The sequence below is a fragment of the Heterodontus francisci genome, chromosome 7 (assembly GCF_036365525.1).
Source record: "Heterodontus francisci isolate sHetFra1 chromosome 7, sHetFra1.hap1, whole genome shotgun sequence".
Taxonomy (NCBI): Eukaryota; Metazoa; Chordata; class Chondrichthyes; order Heterodontiformes; family Heterodontidae; genus Heterodontus; species Heterodontus francisci.
The window spans coordinates 1604565-1625367 of record NC_090377.1 but is presented as its reverse complement, the minus strand read 5'-3'; the positions used below and the strand labels follow the sequence as shown (position 1 = coordinate 1625367).

Here is a 20803-nt window from a genome sequence, read left to right as displayed (position 1 = left end):
GTGGTGCCCAGAACTGTACACAGTACTCCAGCTGTGGCCTAACTAGTGTTTTACACAGCTCCATCATAACCTCCCGGCTCTTATATTCTATGCCTCGGCTAATAAAGGCAAGTATCCCATATTCCTTCTTGACCATCTTATCCACCTATCCATCCAGCTTCAGGGATCTGTGGACATACACTCCAAGGTCCCTCTGTTGCTCTACAGTATCCTACCTTTTATTCTGTATTCTCTTGCCTTGTCAGCCTTCCCCAAATGCATCACCTCACACTTCTCCGGATTGAACTCCATTTGCCACTATTCTGCCCACCTGACTACCCCATTGATATCTTCCTGCAGTCTACAGCTTTCTTCTTCATTCTCAACCACACGGCCAATTTTTGTAGCATCTGCAAACTTTTAAATTGTACCCCCTATATTCAAGTCCAAATCATTGATCTATACCACAAAAAACAAGGGGCCCAGTACTGAGCTCTGCAGAACCCCACTGCGAACAGCCTTCCAATCACAAAAGCCCCAATCGACCATTGCCCTTTGCTTCCTGCCTCTGAGTCAATTTTGGATCCAATTTGCCACTTTGCATTGGATCCCATGAGCCTTTACCTTCATGTCCAGTCTACCATGTGGGACCTTGTCAAAAACCTTGCTAAAATCCATGCATCAAATGGGCAGGATTGGGAGCTCAGGTTTTCAGACAGAACAGAGGGGATGAAAATAAAAGGAGGGGTGGGGCGTCGCAACATTGGTTAAAGAAACAATTGTAGCTGTGGAGGGATGATTCATTTTTTATTCATTCCTAGGAATGTGGGCGTCGCTGGCCAGGCCAGCATTTATTGCCTATCCCTAATTGCCCTTGAGAAGGTGGTGGTGAGCTCCCTTCTTGAACCACTACAGTCCATGTGGGGTAGGTACTCCCACAGTGCTGTTAGGAAGGGAGTTCCAGGATTTTGACCCAGTGACAGTCAAGGAACGGCGATATAGTTTCAAGTCAGGATGGTGTGTGACTTGGAGGGGAACTTGCAGGTGGTGGTGTTCCCATGTATTTGCTGCCCTTGTCCTTCTAGTTGGTAGAGGTCACGGGTTTGGAAGGTGCTGTCTAAGGAGCCTTGATAAGTTGCTGCAGTGCATCTTGTAGATGGTACACACTGCTGCCACTGTACGTCGGTGGTGGAGGGAATGAATGTTTGTAGACGGTGTGCCAATCAAGTGGGCTGCTTTGTCCTGGATGGTGTCGAGCTTCTTGAGTGTTGTTGGAGCTGCACCCATCCAGGCAAGTGGAGAGTATTCCATCACACTCCTGACTTGTGCCTTGTAGATGGTGGACAGGCTTTGGGGAGTCAGGAGGTGAGTTATTCGCTGCAGGATTCCTAGCCTCTGACCTGCTCTTGTAGTCACGGTATCTATATGGCTACTCCAGTTCAGTTTCTGGTCAATGGTAACCCCCAAGATGTTGATAGTGGGGGATTCAGTGATGGTAATGCCATTGAATGGAAAGGGGAGATGGTCAGATTCTCTCTTTTTGGAGATGATCATTGCCTGGCATTTATGTGGCACGAATGTTACTTGCCACTTATCAGCCCAAACCTGGATATTGACCAGGTCTCGTTGCATTTCTACATGGACTGTTTCAGTATCTGAGGAGTCCCGAATGGTGCTGAACATTGTGCAATCATCAGCGAACATCCCCACTTCCGACCTAATGATTGAAGGAAGGTCATTGATGAAGCAGCTGAAGATGGTTGGGCCTAGGACACTACTCTGTGGAACTCCTGCAGTGATGTCCTGGAGCTCAGATGATTGACCTCCAACAACCACAACCATCTTCCTTTGCGCTAGGTATGACTCCAGCCAGCGGAAGGTTTTCCCCGATTCCCATTGACCTCAGTTTTGCTCGGGCTCCTTGATGCCATACTTGTTCAAATGCTGCCTTGATGTCAAGAGTAGTCACTCTCACCTCACCTCTTGAGTTCAGCTCTTTTGTCCATGTTCGGACCAAGGCTGTAATGAGGTCAGGAACTGAGTGGCCCTGGCGGAACCCAAACAGAGCGTCATTGAGCAGGTTGTGCTAAGCAAGTGCCGCTTGATGGCACTGTCGACGACACCTTCCATCACTTTACTGATGATTGTGAGTATACTGATGGGGCAATAATTGGTCGGGTTGGACTTGTCCTGCTTTTTGTGTACAGGACATACCTGGGCAATTTTCCACATTGCAGGGTAGATGCCAGTGTTGTAGCTGTACTGGAACAGCTTGGCTAGGGGCGCGGCAAGTTCTGGAGCACAGGTCTTCAGTACTATTGCCGGAATATTGTCAGGGCCCGTAGCCTTTGCAGTATCCAGTGCCTTCAGTTGTTTCTTGATATCACGTGGAGTGAATCTAATTGGCTGAAGACTGGCATCTGTGATGCTGGGGACTTTAGGAGGAGGCTATTGTTCTGCCCATCTGACTAGTCTACTGATATGTTCCTGCAGTCTACAGCTTTCTTCTTCATTATCAACCACACAGCCAATTTTTGCATCGTCTGCAAACTTCTTAATCATACCCCCTACATTTAAGTGCAAATCATTGATATCTACCACATAAAACATGGGACCCAGTACTGAGCTCTGCAGAACCCAACTGGAAACTTCCTTCCAGTCACAAAAACACCCATTGACCATTACCTTTGCTTCCTGTCTTTGAGCCAATTTTGCATTCAACTTGCTACTTTGTCTTGGATCCCCTGGGCTTTTACTTTCGTGACCAGTCTCTGTCATGTGGGACCTTATAAAAAGCCTTGTTAAAATACATCAAATGCACTACCCTCATCGATCTGCTTTGCTACCTCGTTAAAAAGATCAATGATGTTAGACAAACATGACCTTTCCTTAACAAACCCGTGCAAACTGTCTTTGATTAATCTGTGGCTTTCGAAATGAATCCTCTCCCTCAGAATTTTTTTCAATAATTTTCCCACCACCAAGGTTAGGCTTACTGCCCTGTAATTACTCAGTCTATTCCTTGCTCCCTTTTCAAACAATGGGAATAACATTATCTGTCCTCCAGTCCTCTGACACCATGCCTGTAGCCTGAGAGGGTTGGAAAATAATAGCCAGAGCTTCCACTATTTCCTCTCTTGCTTCCCTTAACAGCCTGGGATACATTTCATCTCGGTCTCTCTCACTACATTAATTTCATCTAATGTGTCACCCTCCTTGTGCTGGATTTTAACAAGCTCTCGACACTATGATGGTCCGTGGCAGGGATGGTCTGAAGATGGTACCGGATGAGGTCCAGCACAGACCTCAATGCCAGCAGGGCACAGTCTGATCCTCCCAGCGGCGACAAGGCACCGTGGTGGCCCTCCCTACCGCTGGGTGACGGGACGACAACTTAAATGCGCAAATCAATAAAATTGATAAATTTAACTACATTTGCCTCCAATCTTGAGCGCCCAACATGATCTTCGGCGCAGTGGCCAACACTCCTGCGCCTTCAGATCCCCGTCCGGGGAAATGTGGCACCACACTGGTGGGGAGGGGGGAGGAGGCAAGTTTGTTTGTGCTGGGGGTGGGACAGGATGGGCTCAAATAAATGTAATGGGTGTAGGGGATGGTGGGAAGGGTTGACCCTTAAACTTTGTGAATTCTGTCAGGTGTACAATGTAAGCATTTTGGGGGGGGGGTGGGGGGAGAAAGGCAAATCGTTATTGTAATTGTTATTGGGGGGGGTGGGAAAGGGGCAAAATAAATTTATTTATTTAATTTTGGGGAATCTTGCTTCAAAAATTTAAATATGTTAGTAGGGCTACCTGCCCTTTAAAAATAGTGCCAGCACCTTCACATCATTGCCGGGGACAGACAGCCCACCTCCTCCACCTGATTGGCGGGCTGTCACGGCTATTTAAATGTGCCGCCATGCTTAAAATCGCGGCGGCTCTTTGGTGTTGCCATGTTTTCAGCTCGCCACTGAGATCGGTGGCGGGCTCTTAAAATCCAGCTCCTTCTCCTTGATTGCAATGTCTGTATCGTCCCTCTCTGTTGTGAAGACAGGTGCGAAGTATTCATTAAAAACCATACCCACACCCTCCGCCTCCACACACAGGTTACTCTTATGGTCCCTAATTATCTGCTTTCTCGTTATGTATTTATAAAAAATCTTTGGGTTTTCCTTGATTTCCCTTTCCAATATTTTTTCATGTCCTCTGTTTTCCAAATTTCCTTTTTAATTTCACTCCTACATTTGTATTACTCCTCCTTCTGCAGTATTCAGCCCTTGGTATGTGTCATAGGCTACTGTTTTTTTTTTATCCTCTCCTTTGAACCCCTTGACAACCATGGGGCTCTGGATTTGTTAGTCCCACCCATTCTTTTTAGAGTCAGATATGACACAGAAGGAGGCCATTCAGCCCATCAAGTCCATGCCGGCTCTTTTTTTATTTGGAGATACAGCACTGAAACAGGCCCTTCGGCCCACTGAGTCTGTGCTGACCAACAACCACCCATTTATACTAACCCTATAGTAATCCCATATTCCCGACCACCTAATTACACTAGGGGCAATTTACAATGGCCAATTTACCTATCACCTGCAAGTCTTTGGCGGTGGGAGGAAACCGGAGCAACCGGCGAAAACCCACGCGGTCACAGGGAGAACTTGCAAACTCCACACAGGCAGTACCCAGAATCTAACCCGGGTCCCTGGAGCCGCGAGGCTGCGGTGCTAACCACTGCACCACAGTGCCGCCCTCTTTGCGGAGCAATGCAATCCCTCACTTGATCCTGCAAGTTTATTTCCTTCATGTGGCCATCCAATTTCCTTTTGAAGTCATTGATTGTCTCTGCTTCCACCACCCTCGTGGGCAGCAAGTTCCAGGTCATTGCCACTTGCTGTGTAAAAAAATTCTTCCTCACATTCCCTGTATCTGTTGCCCAAAACCTTCAAATCAGTGTCTCCCAGCCCTTGTCCCATCAGTTAATGGGAATGGTTTTCCTTGTCTAACTTATCCAAGTGTCATAATCTTGTACTCCTCTATTCAATCTCTTCTCAGTCTCCTTTGTTCAAAGGAGAACAACCCCAGCTTCTCCAACCTAACCTTGTAACTAAAATCCCTCATCCCTGGAACCATTCTGGTAAATCTCCTCTGCACCCTCTCAAGGGCCCTCACATCCTTCCTAAAGTGTGGTGACCAGAACTGGATGCAATACTCCAGTTGGGGCCGAACCAGAGCTTTATAAAGGTTCAGCATAACTTCCCTGCTTTTGTACTCAATGCCTGTATTTATAAAGCCCAAGATCTCATATGCTTTACTAACCACTCTCTCAATATGTCCTGCCACCTTCAAAGATCTATGTACAGGAATCCCAGGTCCCTCTGTTGCTGCACACACTTTAGAACTGTGCCATTAAGTCTATATTACCTCACTGTATCCCTTCTGCCAAAATGCATCACCTCACACTTTTCTGTATTAAATTCCATCTGCCACCTCTCTGCCCACTCTACTAGCTTATCTATGTCCTGTTGCAGGCAGCTCGTATCATCCTCACTATTTGCAACTCCTCCAAGTTTGGGATTATCAGCAAATTTTGAGATTCTACACTGTATTCCAAGATCAAATTTATTTATGTATAGCAAAAAAAAGCAGAGGTCCTAGCACTGACCCTTGGGGAACAGCACTGTCTACCATCCTCCAGTCTGAAAAACAACCATATATCACGACTCTAAAATAAAAGAGAAATACTGCAGATGCTGGAAATCTGAAATAAAAACAAAAAGTGCTGGAAATACTCAGCAGGTCTGGCAGCAACTGTGGAGACAGAAGCAGAGTTAATGTTTCAGGTCAGTGACGTATGGTCACTGACCTGAAACGTTATCTCTGCTTCTCTCTCTGCAGATGTTGCCAGACCTGCTGAGTATTTGCAGCACTTTTTGTATTTATTTACCATGACTCGCTATTTTCTGTCCTTAAGCCAATTGTTTATCCAGTTGGACATTGGCCCTCCAATTCCTCAATTTTGTCAACCAGCCTTTTATGTGAAACATAGAAAATAGGAGCAGGAGTAGGGGTTTCCCATGGTAGGGGTGACTAAAACTAGAGGGCATAGATTTAAGGTGAGAGGGAGGAGGTTTAAAGGGGATCAAAGGGGTAAATTTTCACAAAGAATAGTGGGTATCTGGAATGAGCTGCGTGAGGAGGTGGTGGAGGCAGGAACAGTAGCAACATTTAAGAGGCATCTGGACAGGTACTTGAATGAACAAGGTATAGAGGGATATAGAATTAATGCAGGCAGGTGGGATTAGTATAGATAGACATTATGGTCGGCATGGACACGGTGGGCCGAAGGGCCTGTTTCTATGCTGTACGACTCTATGACCCGATGAGTAGCCATTCTCCCCTCGAGCCTGCCTCTGCCATTCATTATGATGATGGCTGATCATCCAACTCAGTAACCCGTTCCCGCTTTCACCCCATATCCTTTGCTCCCTTTAGACCCAAGAGCAATATCTAACTCCTTCTTGAAAACATACAATGTTTTGCTCTCTACTGCTTTCTGTGGTAGCGAATTCCACAGGCCCACCACTCTGTGGGTGAAGAAATTTCTTCTCATCTCAGCCTTGAAAGGTTTACCCCATATCCTTAGACTATGACCCCTGGTTCTGGACTCCCCTACCACCGGGAACATCCTTCCTGCATCTACCCTGTCAAGTTCTGTTAGAATTTTATAGGTTTCTATGAGATTCCCCCTCACTCTTCTGATCTCCAGTGAATATAATCCTAACCGACTCAATCTCTCCTCATACATCAGTCCCACCATCCCAGGAATCAGTCTGGTAAACCTTCGCTGCACTCCCTCTATAGCAAGAACATCCTTCCACAGATAAGGAGACCAAAACTGCACACAATATTCCAGGTGTGGCCTCACCAAGGCCCTGTATAATTGCAGCAAGACATCCCTGCTCCTGTACTCGAATCCTCTCGCTATGAAGGCCAACATACCATTTGCCTTTTTTACCACCTGCTGCACCTGCATGCTTACCTTCAGCGACTGGTGTACGAGAACACCCAGGTCTCGCTGCATATTCCCCTCTCTCAGTTTACAGCCGTTCAGATAATAATCTGCCTGCCTGTTTTTGCTACCAAAGTGGATAACCTCACATTTATCCACATTATACTGCATCTGCCATGCATTTGCCCACTCACTCAACTTGTCCAAATCACCCTGAAGCCTCTCTGCATCCTCCTCACAACTCACCCTCCCGCCCAATTTTGTGTCATCTGCAAATTTGGAGATATTAGATTTAGTTCCCGCATCTATATCATTAATATATATTGTGAATAGCTGGGGTCCCAGCACTGATCCCTGCGGTACCCCACTAGTCACTGCCTGCCATTTGGAAAAAGACCCATTTATCCCTACTCTTTGTTTCCTGTCTGCCAACCAATTTTCTATCCATCGCAATACACTACCCCCAATCCCATGCGCTTTAATTTTACACACTAATCTCTTATGTGGGACTTTGTCGAAAGCCTTCTGAAAGTCCAAATAAACCACATCCACTGGCTCCCCCTCATCAACTCTACTAGTTACATCCTCGAAGAATTCTAGTAGATTTGTCAAGCATGATTTCCCTTTCGTAAATCCATGCTGACTCTGTCCGATTCTACCACTGTTCTCTAAGTGCTCTGCTATAAAATCTTTGATAATGGACTCTAGAATTTTCCCCACTAATGATGTCAGGCTGACTGGTCTATAATTCCCTGCTTTCTCTCTATCTCCCTTTTTAAATAGTGGGGTTACATTAGCTACCCTCCAATCTGTAGGAACTGTTCCAGAGTCTATAGAATCTTGGAAGATGACCACCAATGCATCCACTATTTCTTGGGCCACTTCCTTAAATACTCTGGGATGCAGACCATCAGGCCCTTGGGATTTATCGGCCTTCAATCCCATCAATTTCCCCAACACCATTTCTCTACTGATACTGATTTCCTTCAGTTCCTCTCTCTCACTAAACCCTGTGTTCCCCAGCGTTTCTGGTATGATATTTGTGTCCTCCTTTGTGACGACAGAACCAAAGGATGCATTTAGTTGGTCAGCCAATTCTTTATTCCCCATAATAAATTCCCCTGTTTCTGACTGTAAGGGATCTACATTTGTCTTCACCATTTGTAACCCCATCTTCGCATTCCTCATAGCCCTTCTCGGTCTGCTCCTACCTAATATGGAACAACTCCCTTCTCCAGTACGTCCAACGCTGTCACATTATGCACCATTTTCCTCTTTTCTAGTTCTATAAACTGGGGACCATCCCTCTGGCAATTTAATTTAAACTCTCCCATACTTGCTCTGAACCTTTATTACCTCTTCCTTGTGATATTAAGACCATGTGATACTCAGACCACGTAATATGGAAACCGTGTGACTTGGAGACAGTGTGATACTGAGACCATGTAATAATGAGACCATGTGATACTGAGACTGTGTGGTACAGACACCATATGATATGGAGACCATGTGACATTGAGATCGTGTGATACAGGCACCATGTGATACTGCTATCAAGTAATACTGAGACTGTGTGATATTAAGACCATATGATACTGAGAACATGTGATATTGACAGCATATGATATTGAAACTGTATAATATTGACATACCGTGTGACATTCAGCTCTTGTGATATTGAGACCGTGTGCTATTGAGGCCGTGTGATCTGGGGGCCGGGCGATCTGGGGGCCGGGCGATGTAGAGTCTGTGTGACATTGAGACCAGCACATGTGATGCAGGCACCATGTGATATGGAGACCGTGTGATTTGGATACTGTGTGATAATGAGGCTGTATGATATTTCTGTTATTTGGACTCACCTCCCCAGCATAATGTCTTATCCCAAACTGATGATCAGTGACCCGTGGTTTTACATAGAATGAGTTACTCTGCAAAAGAAAGCAAAAGATCCTTTAGTCTCAGGGAATGTGAGGATAATGAGAGGGGAGATGGAGATGGAGTGGGAGAGGACACCTACACACTGGATACTTGAACAGGCCACAGCCACCCAAGGCGCCCAGACCCGCACTCACCGCATGCTGACTGTGCATTTTCTCCAGCAACGTGCTGTCGGTGCCCTTTGGAAAGCGACTCTCCTCATTGATCAATGCAAGAAGTCCCAGCTTCTAAAGCAAACAGAGAGCAAGCGTGAGATACTGCTTAAATACAGAGTAAAGCTCCCTTGACATTGTCCCCATCAAACACTCCCAGGACAGGTACAGCACTGGGATTGGTTGGGCAATTTGGGAAGCACTTCCTGCCTGCAATCAGGGGGAGCAGCTGCACCTGTGTTGCTGCAACTGGAGAGGAGAGAGCAGAGTGGAGTAACTGCAAAGAGGTGTCTGTAGAGTGGAGACAGCTGCATTTATTGTGGAACCTTTGCAAGACTAAGAAGACCTGCAAGTCATTTTGGAGAGATGGGTGTTGGAGCACCAGAGAACTGTTGGTTGTTTGGAATGTTGAGGGAGGGAGGAGGCACCGGAAGATCCAGGAGTGGGGCTGCCAAATTCTCTAGGGAGCCCTTGTATTTGTTCTTGTGTTTATCTGCCATCCTGCACAAAAGGGGCTCCCTCCCCACCCCCAACTGTGTGGCTCAGGACGGCTGGAGCTGCCCGGCTGAAGACCATCTTTATACGACAGCAGAAAAGGGAGAGAACCGGGCGGCTCTCGCCAACCCGGGCGAAGAGCCCTCCCCTAACTGGAAGACTGAACTGTAGACTCAGCAACAAGGTGCTCCAACCACCAATTGAACTGTAACATCCTCGCAGCTGTTCACTTCCTTCCATCACTCGGCCACCTATCCTCTCCTCTCCGCTCCTTGTCCTTTTCAACCCTATCATCTTCTACTCCCATTCCCCGAACCCCCCCCCACCCCCCATCATATTGCTTGAGTTAAAGAGGAAACTGTTGTGTGCTTTGTTTCTTGGGGGTGGGCGTGACTCTGCGACCCCATGTCAAGCCCCTCTTCACCGGTGGCGGGGCCTTCCCGCACATATGCTGCTGCGGCTGCACCTGTTGCCCCGTCACTGTTTGCACTAATAACATGGAAGCATGGGGTCAAGAGCTACGTCCACCCGAACATGTCAATTGAGGCATGTGTAAAGGCAATGGCTGAGGTTGTCGGCTCTTCGGCCATTGTTGCTGCCTCAAAAATGTATGGGAAGGCGGTGTCCCTGGCTCTGAGCAAAGGGCTCACCGTGGGTGGGACCTTTCTGCCAGTGGACCCCCTGGAGGCCACTGCGCAAGGGATCATTCTATCAAATGTCCCGCCCTTCATTCCTGGTGAGCTCCTCCTTCCCCACCTGCACCATCTGGGGGAGGTAAAGACGGGGCTCACTCCAGCCCCGCTCGGTCTTAGGGAGAACAGCCTCCGGCACGTGTACAGAGGGCCATTTCAATGTAGAGTTCCAGGGGACGGCCTACCGCGTCTTCTGGACCTTGGACGGGGCACGGTGCCATGTCTGCAAGGGGGTGGGGCATGTTCGTAAGAACTGCCCCAACCTCCCAGCTGCCAACTCCACCTCGGCAGCCCAGGGTGGTGCCGCTGAACCTCCTCCCACCCCCCCCCCCCACACCTCTACCAGACACCATTCAATTGGTTCCTCACGGCCTCCGGCGGGGTGGGGAGTGCCCGTCCAGATGGAAGGAAGGCGCGGAGGAAAAATAAACATCAAGAGACACTTCCCCTGGACGCATTGACACAACCCGAGCCTGGGCTCAGCCCAAGGCCCGATCTCGGGGAGCCCACTTGGCTCAGGGCTGGTCTCAGGCCCAGGGTGATTAAAAAAAAAGGAGGGTGCGGAGGTGGAGGCCTCTGATGGCATGGAGGTCTCTGAGCCTCTGCGCCCAACTGGGAAAAAGAGGAGAAGGCACCCCTCCACAGAAGTAACACAGAGCCATGAGGTGCATGGCCCATCTGTTGGATGGGAGCTGTCTCCTGGTTCAGGTCCCCAGGTTCCCCCTGTCACCACCATCATCAAGGCTGCAAAGTCTGGGCAGGAGCTCCCTACCAATCAGGATGGAGGGGAGGGGAAGGCCCCGGTACATGAGGCCCCTCCTGAAGGAGTAAGTGGGGCCCTGCTTGTGGTGGGGGAGCCTGGGGACGCCGCCCATTCTGCCACTGCCACTGGTTCGGGTGCCCTGAGTGGAAGGGAGGGCGAGGCCCCAAAGGGTCGGCCCTCCCAGCCGGAGTCCACCACCAACCAGGAGACACCCGACCCGGTTAGAACAGAAAATGCTGCCCCATCTGCTGGGCCTGTGGGTGCTGGCAGAGCGGGAGATGGCCTCCTCTCTCCGCCTCCGGTCTCGGCTCCGGCTGGATTTCTGGAGTCAGGAACTTCCTTCTCCCCTGGACCACTCATTGGCCTGGGGATGCAGGTGGAGGGGGGTCCTGAACCGCTGGCGCCCATAGGCTCTAGTTTCACAGTAGAACGCTGGCGGTGACGACCCGGAGGAGGACGGGGATTCGGTGTGGGGCAAGGAGGACGACCTTGATTCCATCGCCAGTGAGGTGGTGGAGTCCCTCGTGCCTCCCACCGAGTCTCCTCTCCGGGATTTCCTCGCGGCTTGCAGGAGTTGCCGCAATAAAGTTCAGCTGGCCCTCGGCCGTTGGTCAAACCTGGCGCTAATCATCCAGTCCGTCCGTGCCGCCCTCAAGAAAGCGGGCAAGCGCGCGGGCGTGAAACTGGTTGAGAGGCGCCGGTTTAATGCATTCCTCAATGGGCTGCTGGGGGAGTGGAAGGCCAGGTGCACTTCCACTCCCTCCTCACAGTGAGCTGTTGGTGACGGGTTTTAAATAACTTTGACATGAAGATAACCATAGCCAGCCTCAACATCAACGGCAGCAGGGGGTCTCACCGCAGATTTCACAATCCCTCAGTCCTTAGGGAAGGGAGATACGCGGTGAGCTTTCTGCAGGAAACCCACACTGTTCCGGGAGACGAAGCCACCTGGCTCCTGGAGTGGCAGGGTGGGTTCCACAGGAGTCACCTCACCCCTATTTCTAGTGGGGTGGCTATCTTGTTGGTCCTGACTTTTCAGCTGGAGATCTTGGGGGTCAAGGAGCTAGTGCCGGGCCACTTGCTCCACCTCGCCGTTCGCCTGGGTAGCGTGCCGCTCCACTTTGTGAACGTGTACGCGCCCAGGCCCGGCGCGTTGCAAGCGCGCTTCTTTGAAGAAGTGTCCACTCTCTTGAGCTCCATCGATAGCGGCGAGTGCATCATCCTCGGGGGTGATTTTAACTGCATCCTCGAGGTGGGGGATCGCTCCGGTCCCCAGCGCGGCCAAGCGTCAGTGGAGAAGTTAAGGGGACTGATCAGCTCCCTCAACTTGGTGGACGTCTGGCGGAATCTCCATCCCGACTCCAGCGCCTCCACGTGGAGGTCTGGAGGGGGAGTGTCCCGAATTGACCGCCTCTACTTTTCGCAGGCATACGTCTCCCGCGTCTCGGCGGCCTCCATGCGGCTGGTGCCGTGCTCGGACCACCACCTGGTGTGGGCGGAGTTCACTCCACTCCGCACGCGGGCGGGGTCCGCGTACTGGCACTTTAACAACCGGCTGCTGGAGGACGAGCGATTCCGGGACTCGTTCCGTCGACTCTGGGCCGACTGGAGGAAAGCCTGGCGACCGGGGAGATGCCCCTCTCGTGGCGCAGAGCGGTCATCGTCCTGCTGCCGAAGAGGAGCGATCTCCGCCTGCTTAAAAACTGGCGTCTGGTCTCCCTCCTCAGCACGGATTATAAGATCTTTGCCCGGGCTATGTCTACCCGCCTGGGCTCCGTGCTGGCCCACATGATCCACCCCGACCAGTCCTACACGGTCCCGGGCCGGTCCATCCAGGACAACATCCACCTGGTCCGGGACCTGATCCATCTTTCCCAGAGGACTGGTCAGTCGGTAGCTTTCTCTCCCTCGATCAGGAGAAGGCGTTCGACAGGGTGGATCACGAATACATTTTCGGGACTCTGCGCGCTTTTGGACTCGGGCCGCATTTCGTGGCCCGGGTCCGACTTTTATACGCCGCCGCAGAGTGTCCAGTCAAGGTTAACAGGTCCTTGACGGCGCCCCTTCGCTTTGGAAGAGGAGTGCGTCAGGGGTGCCCCATGTCCGGCCAATTGTACACCATCTGCGTGGAGCCCTTCCTGTGCCTGCTTCGCAGGAGGTTGACGGGATTGGCTCTGCGCGAGCCGGCCATGCGGGTCGTCCTCTCGGCTTACGCCGACGACGTGCTCCTCATGGTATCAGATCCCGTGGACTTGTGGAGAATGCACGACTGCCAGCAGACCTTTTCTGCTGCGTCCTCCGCGAGGATCAATTGGGAGAAATGTTCCGGACTCTTGGTTGGTCAGTGGCGGGTGGACTCCCTGCCGGAGGAGATGACACATTTTGCGTGGAGCACCACGTACCTCCTCTATCTGGGAGTCCACCTTAGCCCTGCTGAGGAAGCCTGGCCAGCAAACTGGCAGGAGTTGGAGGCGAAAGTCTCTACTCGGCTGGGGCGCTGGACAGGACTGCTCCGAGTGCTTTCCTACAGGGGCCAAGCGCTGGTCATAAACCAACTGGTGGACTCGATGCTGTGGTACCGGTTGGTCACTTTGGCCCCGCCCCCTGCATTTGTCACCAAGATCCAGAAGAAACTCGTCGATTTCTTCTGGGGCAAGAGGAAACACTGGGTCTCTGCCGCGGTCCTGAGTCTCCCGATTGAGGAGGGTGGCCAGTCGCTGGTGTGCATCCGCATCCAGGCTGTGACTCTCCGCCTTCGGACCCTGCAGAGATACTTGTACGTCGAGCGTCCTCCCAGATGGTGTGCGCTGGCGACGTATTTTTTCCGCCAGTGTCATGGCTTTCAAGACGACACGCAGCTCCCAGCGGAGTCCATTAGCCACTCCTCTCTGAGGGAGTTACCTCTCTTTTACCGGGATCTATTCCGAGTCTGGAACATGGTCGCCTCCAGTCAGGGTGCTCCCCCGCCAGTGGAGGAGAGCGCCTCGGCTGTCCGAGCGGCCGATTCCGGGGACGGACCAGCGGGCGGAGGAGTAGCCGAAGCCCCTGGGACGCCCCTCACTGCGGGTGGCAAGGGAGCTCGAGAGAGCGGAGCGCTCCCGGCCAAGCTGACCCCCGCTCGGCCGGAACTGCTCATCGGACCCAGGCCCTTAAACCCTCCTCGGGAGCCGGTCCCGCACAACCCGAGCCGCCTCTCGGAAATGCCCTCGGTGCCATTCCAATCGGCGCGGAGGGGTTTCCTGTATGGGCTGCTCCTGCATACTCCACTTCCTCACCATCGTCAGCCGGCCGGACACGCCCTGGTGGTCTGCGTTGCCATCTGGCGGCGAGGGGAAACCCCGATGGAGGTCTCTCTACGTGGGAGGCCTCCCCCTTTACATCGGGGACCTGGGGTGGAGGGTGTTGCACAGAGCAGCCCCGTGCAATAGACTTTTAAGTAGGCTCACGGACTCCCAGGCCGCCTGTACTTTCTGCAGCCTGGACGAGTCTGTGTTTCAGGTATATATGGAGTGTGCGAGGTTGCAGCCCCTATTTGAGTATCTGAAGGGGCTGCTCCTCAAGTTCTGGCTGCACTTCATTCCCACGCTCCTGATCTTTGGGCACCTGGTACGGAGGGGTTTGGGCTGGGAGGAGGATCTCCTCGTCGGTCTGCTCCTGGGCCTGGCCAAGGTGGCAATTCACAGGTCCAGGCTGCGGGCCGTCGGGGGGTCCGTCCTCCCCGTTTGCCTGCCCCTCTTCCGTGGTTACGTTTGCGCCCGGGTGTCCCTGGAGAAGGAGCATGCGGTGTCCGCCGGCACGCTTGAGGCCTTCCGTGACCGGTGGGCACCGCAGGGACTGGAGTGCATTGTCGACGCCGAGAATGGCATTTTAATTTGAGTGTTTTGTTTATTTCTGTTTTTAATAAAGTTATTTTTTTTTTAAATGTATATGAAGGGGGTCTGAGGAATAAAGGCTGCCTCGACATAAAAAAAAACGGGGGTTAGATGCAGAGTAAAGCTCCCTCTACATTGTCCTATCACCTGTGTGATGTGGCTCCTTTTCTTGTCCCATTGTGTATCTGAGTGATGTTGCAGATCCAGAAATAAATCAGTTGCACGTTTGTTGTGTGGGAATTACGAACATACAAATTTGGAGCAGCACTTGGCCACTCAGCCCCTTGAGCCTGCTCCGCCATTTAATAACATCATGGCTGATCTGATTGTAACCTCAACTCCACATTCACCTCCTCGCTATCAAGAATCTAACTACCTCTGCCTTACAAATATTTAAAGACTCTGCTTCCAGCTTTTGAGGAAGAGAATTCCAAAGATTCACGACCCCTCTGTGAGAAACATTTCTCCTCATCTCTGTCTTAAATGGGCGAAGCCTTATTTTTAAACAGTGACCCCGAGTTCTAAATTCTCCCACAAGGGAAAACATCCTTTCCACATCCACCCTGTCAAGACCCCTCAGAATCTTATATGTTTCAATCAAGTTGCCTCTTACTCTTTTAAACTTCAGAGGATACAAGCCTAGCCTGTCCAATCTTTCCTCATAAGACAACCCACCCATTCCAGCTATTAGTCTAGTGACCCTTCTCTGAACAGCTTCCAACACATTTACATCTCCTGAAATAAGGAGACCAGTACTGTACACAGTACTCCAGATGTGGTCTCACCAATGCCCTGTGTAACTGAAGCATAACCTCCCTACTTTTGTATTCAATTCCTCTCCCGATAAACGATAACATTCTATTAACTTTCCTAATTACGTGCTGAACCTGCATACTAACCTTTTGCGATTCATGCACTAGGACACCCAGATCCCTCTGCATCTCAGAGCTCTGCAATCTCTCACCATTTAGATAATATGCTTTTTTTTTATTCTTCCTGCCAAAATGGACAATTTCCCACTTTCCCACATTATACTCCATTTGCCAGGTCTGTGCCCACTCACTTAACCTATCTATATCCCTTTGTAGCCCCCTTATGTCCTCTTCACAAGTTACTTTCCTACCTATCTTTGTGTCATCAGCAAATTTAGCAACCATACCTTCAGTCCCTTCATCCAAGTCATTTATATAAATTGTAAAAAGTTGAAGCCCCAGCACAGATCCCTGTGGCATACCACTTGTTACATCTTGCCAACCAGAAAATGACCCATTTATGCCTACTCTGTTTCCTGTTAGCTAGCCAATCTTCTATCCATGCCAATATGTTACCTCCTACACCATGAGCTTTTATTTTCTGTAATAACCTTTGATGTGGCACCTTATCAAATGCCTTCTGGAAATCTAAGTACAATACATCCACCGGTTCCCCTTTATCCACAGCACACTTAACTCCCACAAAGAACTCCAATAAATTGGTAAAATATGATTGGGCTATTTTCCTGGACTCTTGCTGCATTTCTTGCCTGCAGTATTTTTAGGGCTTCCTACCTTTTCAATCAGGTCCAAACACTCGGCATTATCCATCCAATCAATTGCTTCCCAATTCATTCCTTCTCTGCAGAGATGAAGAAAACGGGCGTGAGTATGTGTCATTTCCCCAGGAGGTGAGGGTCAGTCCAAGAGGATAGAATCAGTGGGGTGAGGTCAGGGTTCGAGAGGGTGGAAGCTTTGGGGTTGGCATTAAGGGTCGAGCTTGAGGTCACAGCCTCACCTTTTTTTCATTTGGTCTTGGGATGTGGGCGTCGCTGGCCAGGTCAGCATTTATTGCCCATGCCTAGTTGCCCTTGAGAAGGTGGTGGTGAGCTGCCTTCTTGAACCACTGCAGTCCATTTGGGGTAGGTACACCCACAGTGCTGTTGGGAAGGGAGTTCCAGGATTTTGACCCAGCGACAGTGAAGGAATGGCAATATAGTTCCAAGTCAGGATGGTGTGTGACTTGGAGGGGAACTTGCAGGTGATGTTCCCATGTATTTGCTGCCCTTGTCCTTCTAGTTGGTAGAGGTCGCGAGTTTGGAAGGTGCTGTCAAAGGAGACTTGGTGAGTTGCTGCAGTGCATCTTGTAGATGGTACACACTGCTGCCACTATACGTCGGTGGTGGAGGGAGTGAATGTTTGTAGATGGGGTGCCAATCAAGCGGGCTGCTTTGTCCTGGATGGTGTTGAGCTTCTTGACTGTTGTTGGAGCTGCACCCATCCAGGCAAGTGGAGAGTATTCCATCACACTCCTGACTTGTGCCTTGTAGATGGTGGACAGGCTTTGGGGAGTCAGGAGGTGAGTTACTCGCAGTTTTTCCAGCCTCTGACATGCTGTTGTAGCCACAGTATTTATATGGCTACTCCAGTTCAGTTTCTGGTCAGTGGTAGCCCCAAGGATGTTGATAGTGGGGGATTCAGCGATGGTAATGCCATTGAATGTCAAGGGGAGATGGTTAGATTCTCTCTTGTTGGAGATGGTCATTGCCTGGCACTTGTGTGGCGCAAATGTTACTTGCCACTTATCAGGCGTAGCTTGGATATTGTCCAGGTCTTGCTGCATCTGGGCATGGGCTGCTTCAGTCTCTGAGGAGTCGTGATTGGTGCTGAACATTGTGCAATCATCAGCGAACATCCCCACTTCTGACCTTATGATGGAGGGAAGGTCATTGATGAAGATGGTTGGGCCTAGGACACTACCCGGAAGAACTCCTGCAGTGATGTCCTGGGACTGAGATGATTGTGCTAGGTATGACTAACCTGTTGTACTCTAGCTGTTCCAGGGAGAAGATGTGTTTGTTGAAGTATTCCTGCAGTTTCTCATTTGCAAAGTTGATGTTAAATTGTTCAAATCGGTTAATCTGGGGAGAGAAAGAGTCAGTGTCAGTCCTGCACTCCTTGACCTCTCACCCCTTGACACCTCACCACAACCTCTCAACCCCTCACCCTTTGAAGCTGATCCTTCACCTGTGGCTGGACCAGAGCATGTGGAGACAGCTCCCTCCACCCTCTCCTGTTAGGACCTAAACTCTCCACCCACCTCAAAGTTCTCGAAGCCGAAGATGTCGAGTATGCCGATAGATTTGAAGCTGTCCTTCCCTTTGATCTTTGCGTTGATTTTCCGAATGATCCAGGAGAAACACTGGGAATAGAGCGCCATGGACATGGAATCACGGGAATCAGCAGCCTGAAACAGAGGGAGAGGAGCATCAATGATCGAATACGGAGAGAGCCAGGGGCAGGAACCAGGCGCATCCAACCACCAACCCCCCACCCCGCTCATGACAGGGGCTAAGAGGTACAGGGTACAGCTCTGTACCTCAGAATTCAGCACAGAGCAGTACAGTGTACAGCTGTGCACCCCAGAATTTGGGTCAAAATGGGTAGAGGGTTTTCTTTTATTCGCTCATGGGATGTGGGCGTCACTGGCCAGGCCAGCATTTATTGCCCATCCCTAATTGCCCTTGAGAAGGTGGTGGTGAGCTGCCTTCTTGAACCACTGCAGTCCATGTGAGGTAGGTACACCCACAGTGCTGTTAGGAAGGGAGTTTCAGGATTTTGACCCAGCGACAGTGAAGGAACAGCGATATAGTTCCAAGTCAGGATGGTGTGTGACTTGGAGGGGAACTTGCAGGTGGTGATGTTCCCATGCATTTGCTGCCCTTGTCCTTCTAGTTGGTAGAGGTCACAGGTTTGGAAGGTGCTGTCGAAGGAGCCTTGGTGCATTGCTGCAGGGTATCTTTTAAATGGTACACACTGCTGCCACTGTGCGTCGGTGGTAAAGGGAGTGAATGTTTAAGGTGGTAGATGGGGCGCCAATCAAACGGGCTGCTTTTTCCTGGATAGAAACATAGAAAAAATAGGAGCAGGAGTCGGCCATTCGGCCCTTTGAGCCTGCACTGCCATTCAGTTCGATCATGGCTGATCATCCAAACTCAGTACCCTGTTCCCGCTTTCTCCCCGTATCCCTTGATCCCATTAGCCCTAAGAACTATATTTAACTCTTTTTCTTGAATATATTTAATGATTTGGCCTCAACTGCTTTCTGTGGTAACAAATTCCACCGGTTCATCACTCTCTGGGTGAAGAAATCCCTCCTCATCTCAGTCCTAAATGGCTTACCCCTTATCCTTAGACTGTGACCCCGGGTCCTGGACTCCCCCGCCATCGGGAACATCCTTCCTGCATCTAGTCTGTCCAGTCCTGGTAGAATTTTGTAGGTTTCTATGAGATCCCCTCTCATTCTTCTAAACTCTAGCGAATACAAGCCTAATCGACCCAATCTCTCTTCATACATCAATCCCGCCATCCCAGGAATCAGTCTGGTGAACCTTCGCTGCACTCCCTCCATAGCAAGAACATCCTTCCTCAGATAAGGAGACCAAAACTGCACACAGTACTCTAGATGTGGTCTCACCAAGGCCCTGTATAATTGCAGCAAGACATCCCTGCTCCTGTACTCGAATCCTCTCGCTATGAAGGTCAACATATCATTTGCATGCTTACTTTCAGCGACTGGTGCACAAGGACACCCAGGTCTCGCTGAACCTCCCCCTTTCCCAATCTATCGTCGTTCAGATAATAATCTGCCTTTCTGTTTTTGCCACCAAAGTGGATAACCTCACATTTATCCACATTATACTGCATCTGCCATGTATTTTTCCACTCACTCAACCTGTCCAAATCACACTGGAGCTTCTCTGCATCCTCCTCACAGCTCACACTCCCACCCAGCTTTGTGTCATCGGCAAACTTTGATATATTACATTTAATTCCCTCATCTATATCATTAATATATATTGTGAATAGCTGGGGTCCTAGCACTGATCCCTGCGGTACCCCACTAGTCACTGCCTGCCGTTCGGAAAAAGTCCAGTTTATTCCTACTCTTTGTTTCCTGTCTGCCAACCAGTTCTCTATCCATGTCAGTACCTTACCCCCAATCCCATGTGATTTAATTTTGCATGCTAATCTCTTATGTGGGATCTTATCGAAAGCTTTCTGAAAGTCCAAATACACCACATCCACTGGTTCTCCCTTATCTATTCTCCTAGTTACATTCTCAAAAAATTCCGGTAGATTTGTCAAGCATGATTTCCCTTTCATAAATCCATGATGACTTTGTCCGATCCTGTCATTGTTTTCCAAGTGCTCTGCTATTGCATCTTTAATAATGGATTCTAGCATTTTCCCCACTACTGATGTCAGGCTAACCGGTCTATAATTCCCTGTTTTCTCTCTCCCTCCTTTTTTAAATAGTGGGGTTACATTAGCTACCCTCCAATCTGTTGGAACTGTTCCAGAGTCTCTAGAATTTTGAAAAATGACCAGCAATGCATCTACTATTTCTAGGGCCACTTCCTTAAGTACTCTGGGATGTAGATTATTAGGCCCTGGGGATTTATCGGTCTTCAATCCCATCAATTTCCCTAACAGCATTTTCCTACTAATACTGATTTCATACAGTTCCTCCTTCTCACTAGACCCTATGTTCCCCAACATTTCTGGGAGGTAATTTGTGTCCTCCTTTGTGAAGACAGAACCAAAGTATGTATTTAATTGGTCTGGCATTTCTTTGTTCCCCATTATAAATTCCCCTGTTTCTGACTGTAAGGGACCCACATTTGTCTTCACTAATCTTTTTCTCTTCACGTATCTCTAGAAGCTTTTACAGTCAGTTTTTATGTTCTCTGCAAGCTTACCATCATACTCTATTTTCCCCTTCTTAATCAATCCCTTTGTCCTCCTTTGCTGAATTCTAAACTGCTCCCAATCTTCAGGTTTGCTGCTTGTTCTGGCCATTTTATATTTCTCCTCCTTGGATCTAATACTATCCCTAATTTCTTTTGTAAGCCACAGTTAAGCCACC

General features: G+C 49.8%; 1 protein-coding gene across 2 annotated transcripts in view; it reads right to left on the bottom strand.

Moving 5' to 3' along the window:
• LOC137371810 (unconventional myosin-X-like) overlaps positions 1-20803 on the bottom strand; it is a 518005-nt gene that overhangs the window by 239812 nt on the left and 257390 nt on the right. For both annotated transcript variants that reach the window (XM_068034697.1, XM_068034696.1), the window contains 5 exons: positions 17975-18121; positions 17695-17795; positions 16450-16516; positions 9063-9155; positions 8850-8918 (listed from right to left, as the gene is read on the bottom strand). In XM_068034697.1, coding sequence (XP_067890798.1) covers positions 8850-8918; positions 9063-9155; positions 16450-16516; positions 17695-17795; positions 17975-18121 — 477 coding nt within the window. The remainder of the gene's footprint in view (positions 1-8849; positions 8919-9062; positions 9156-16449; positions 16517-17694; positions 17796-17974; positions 18122-20803) is intronic.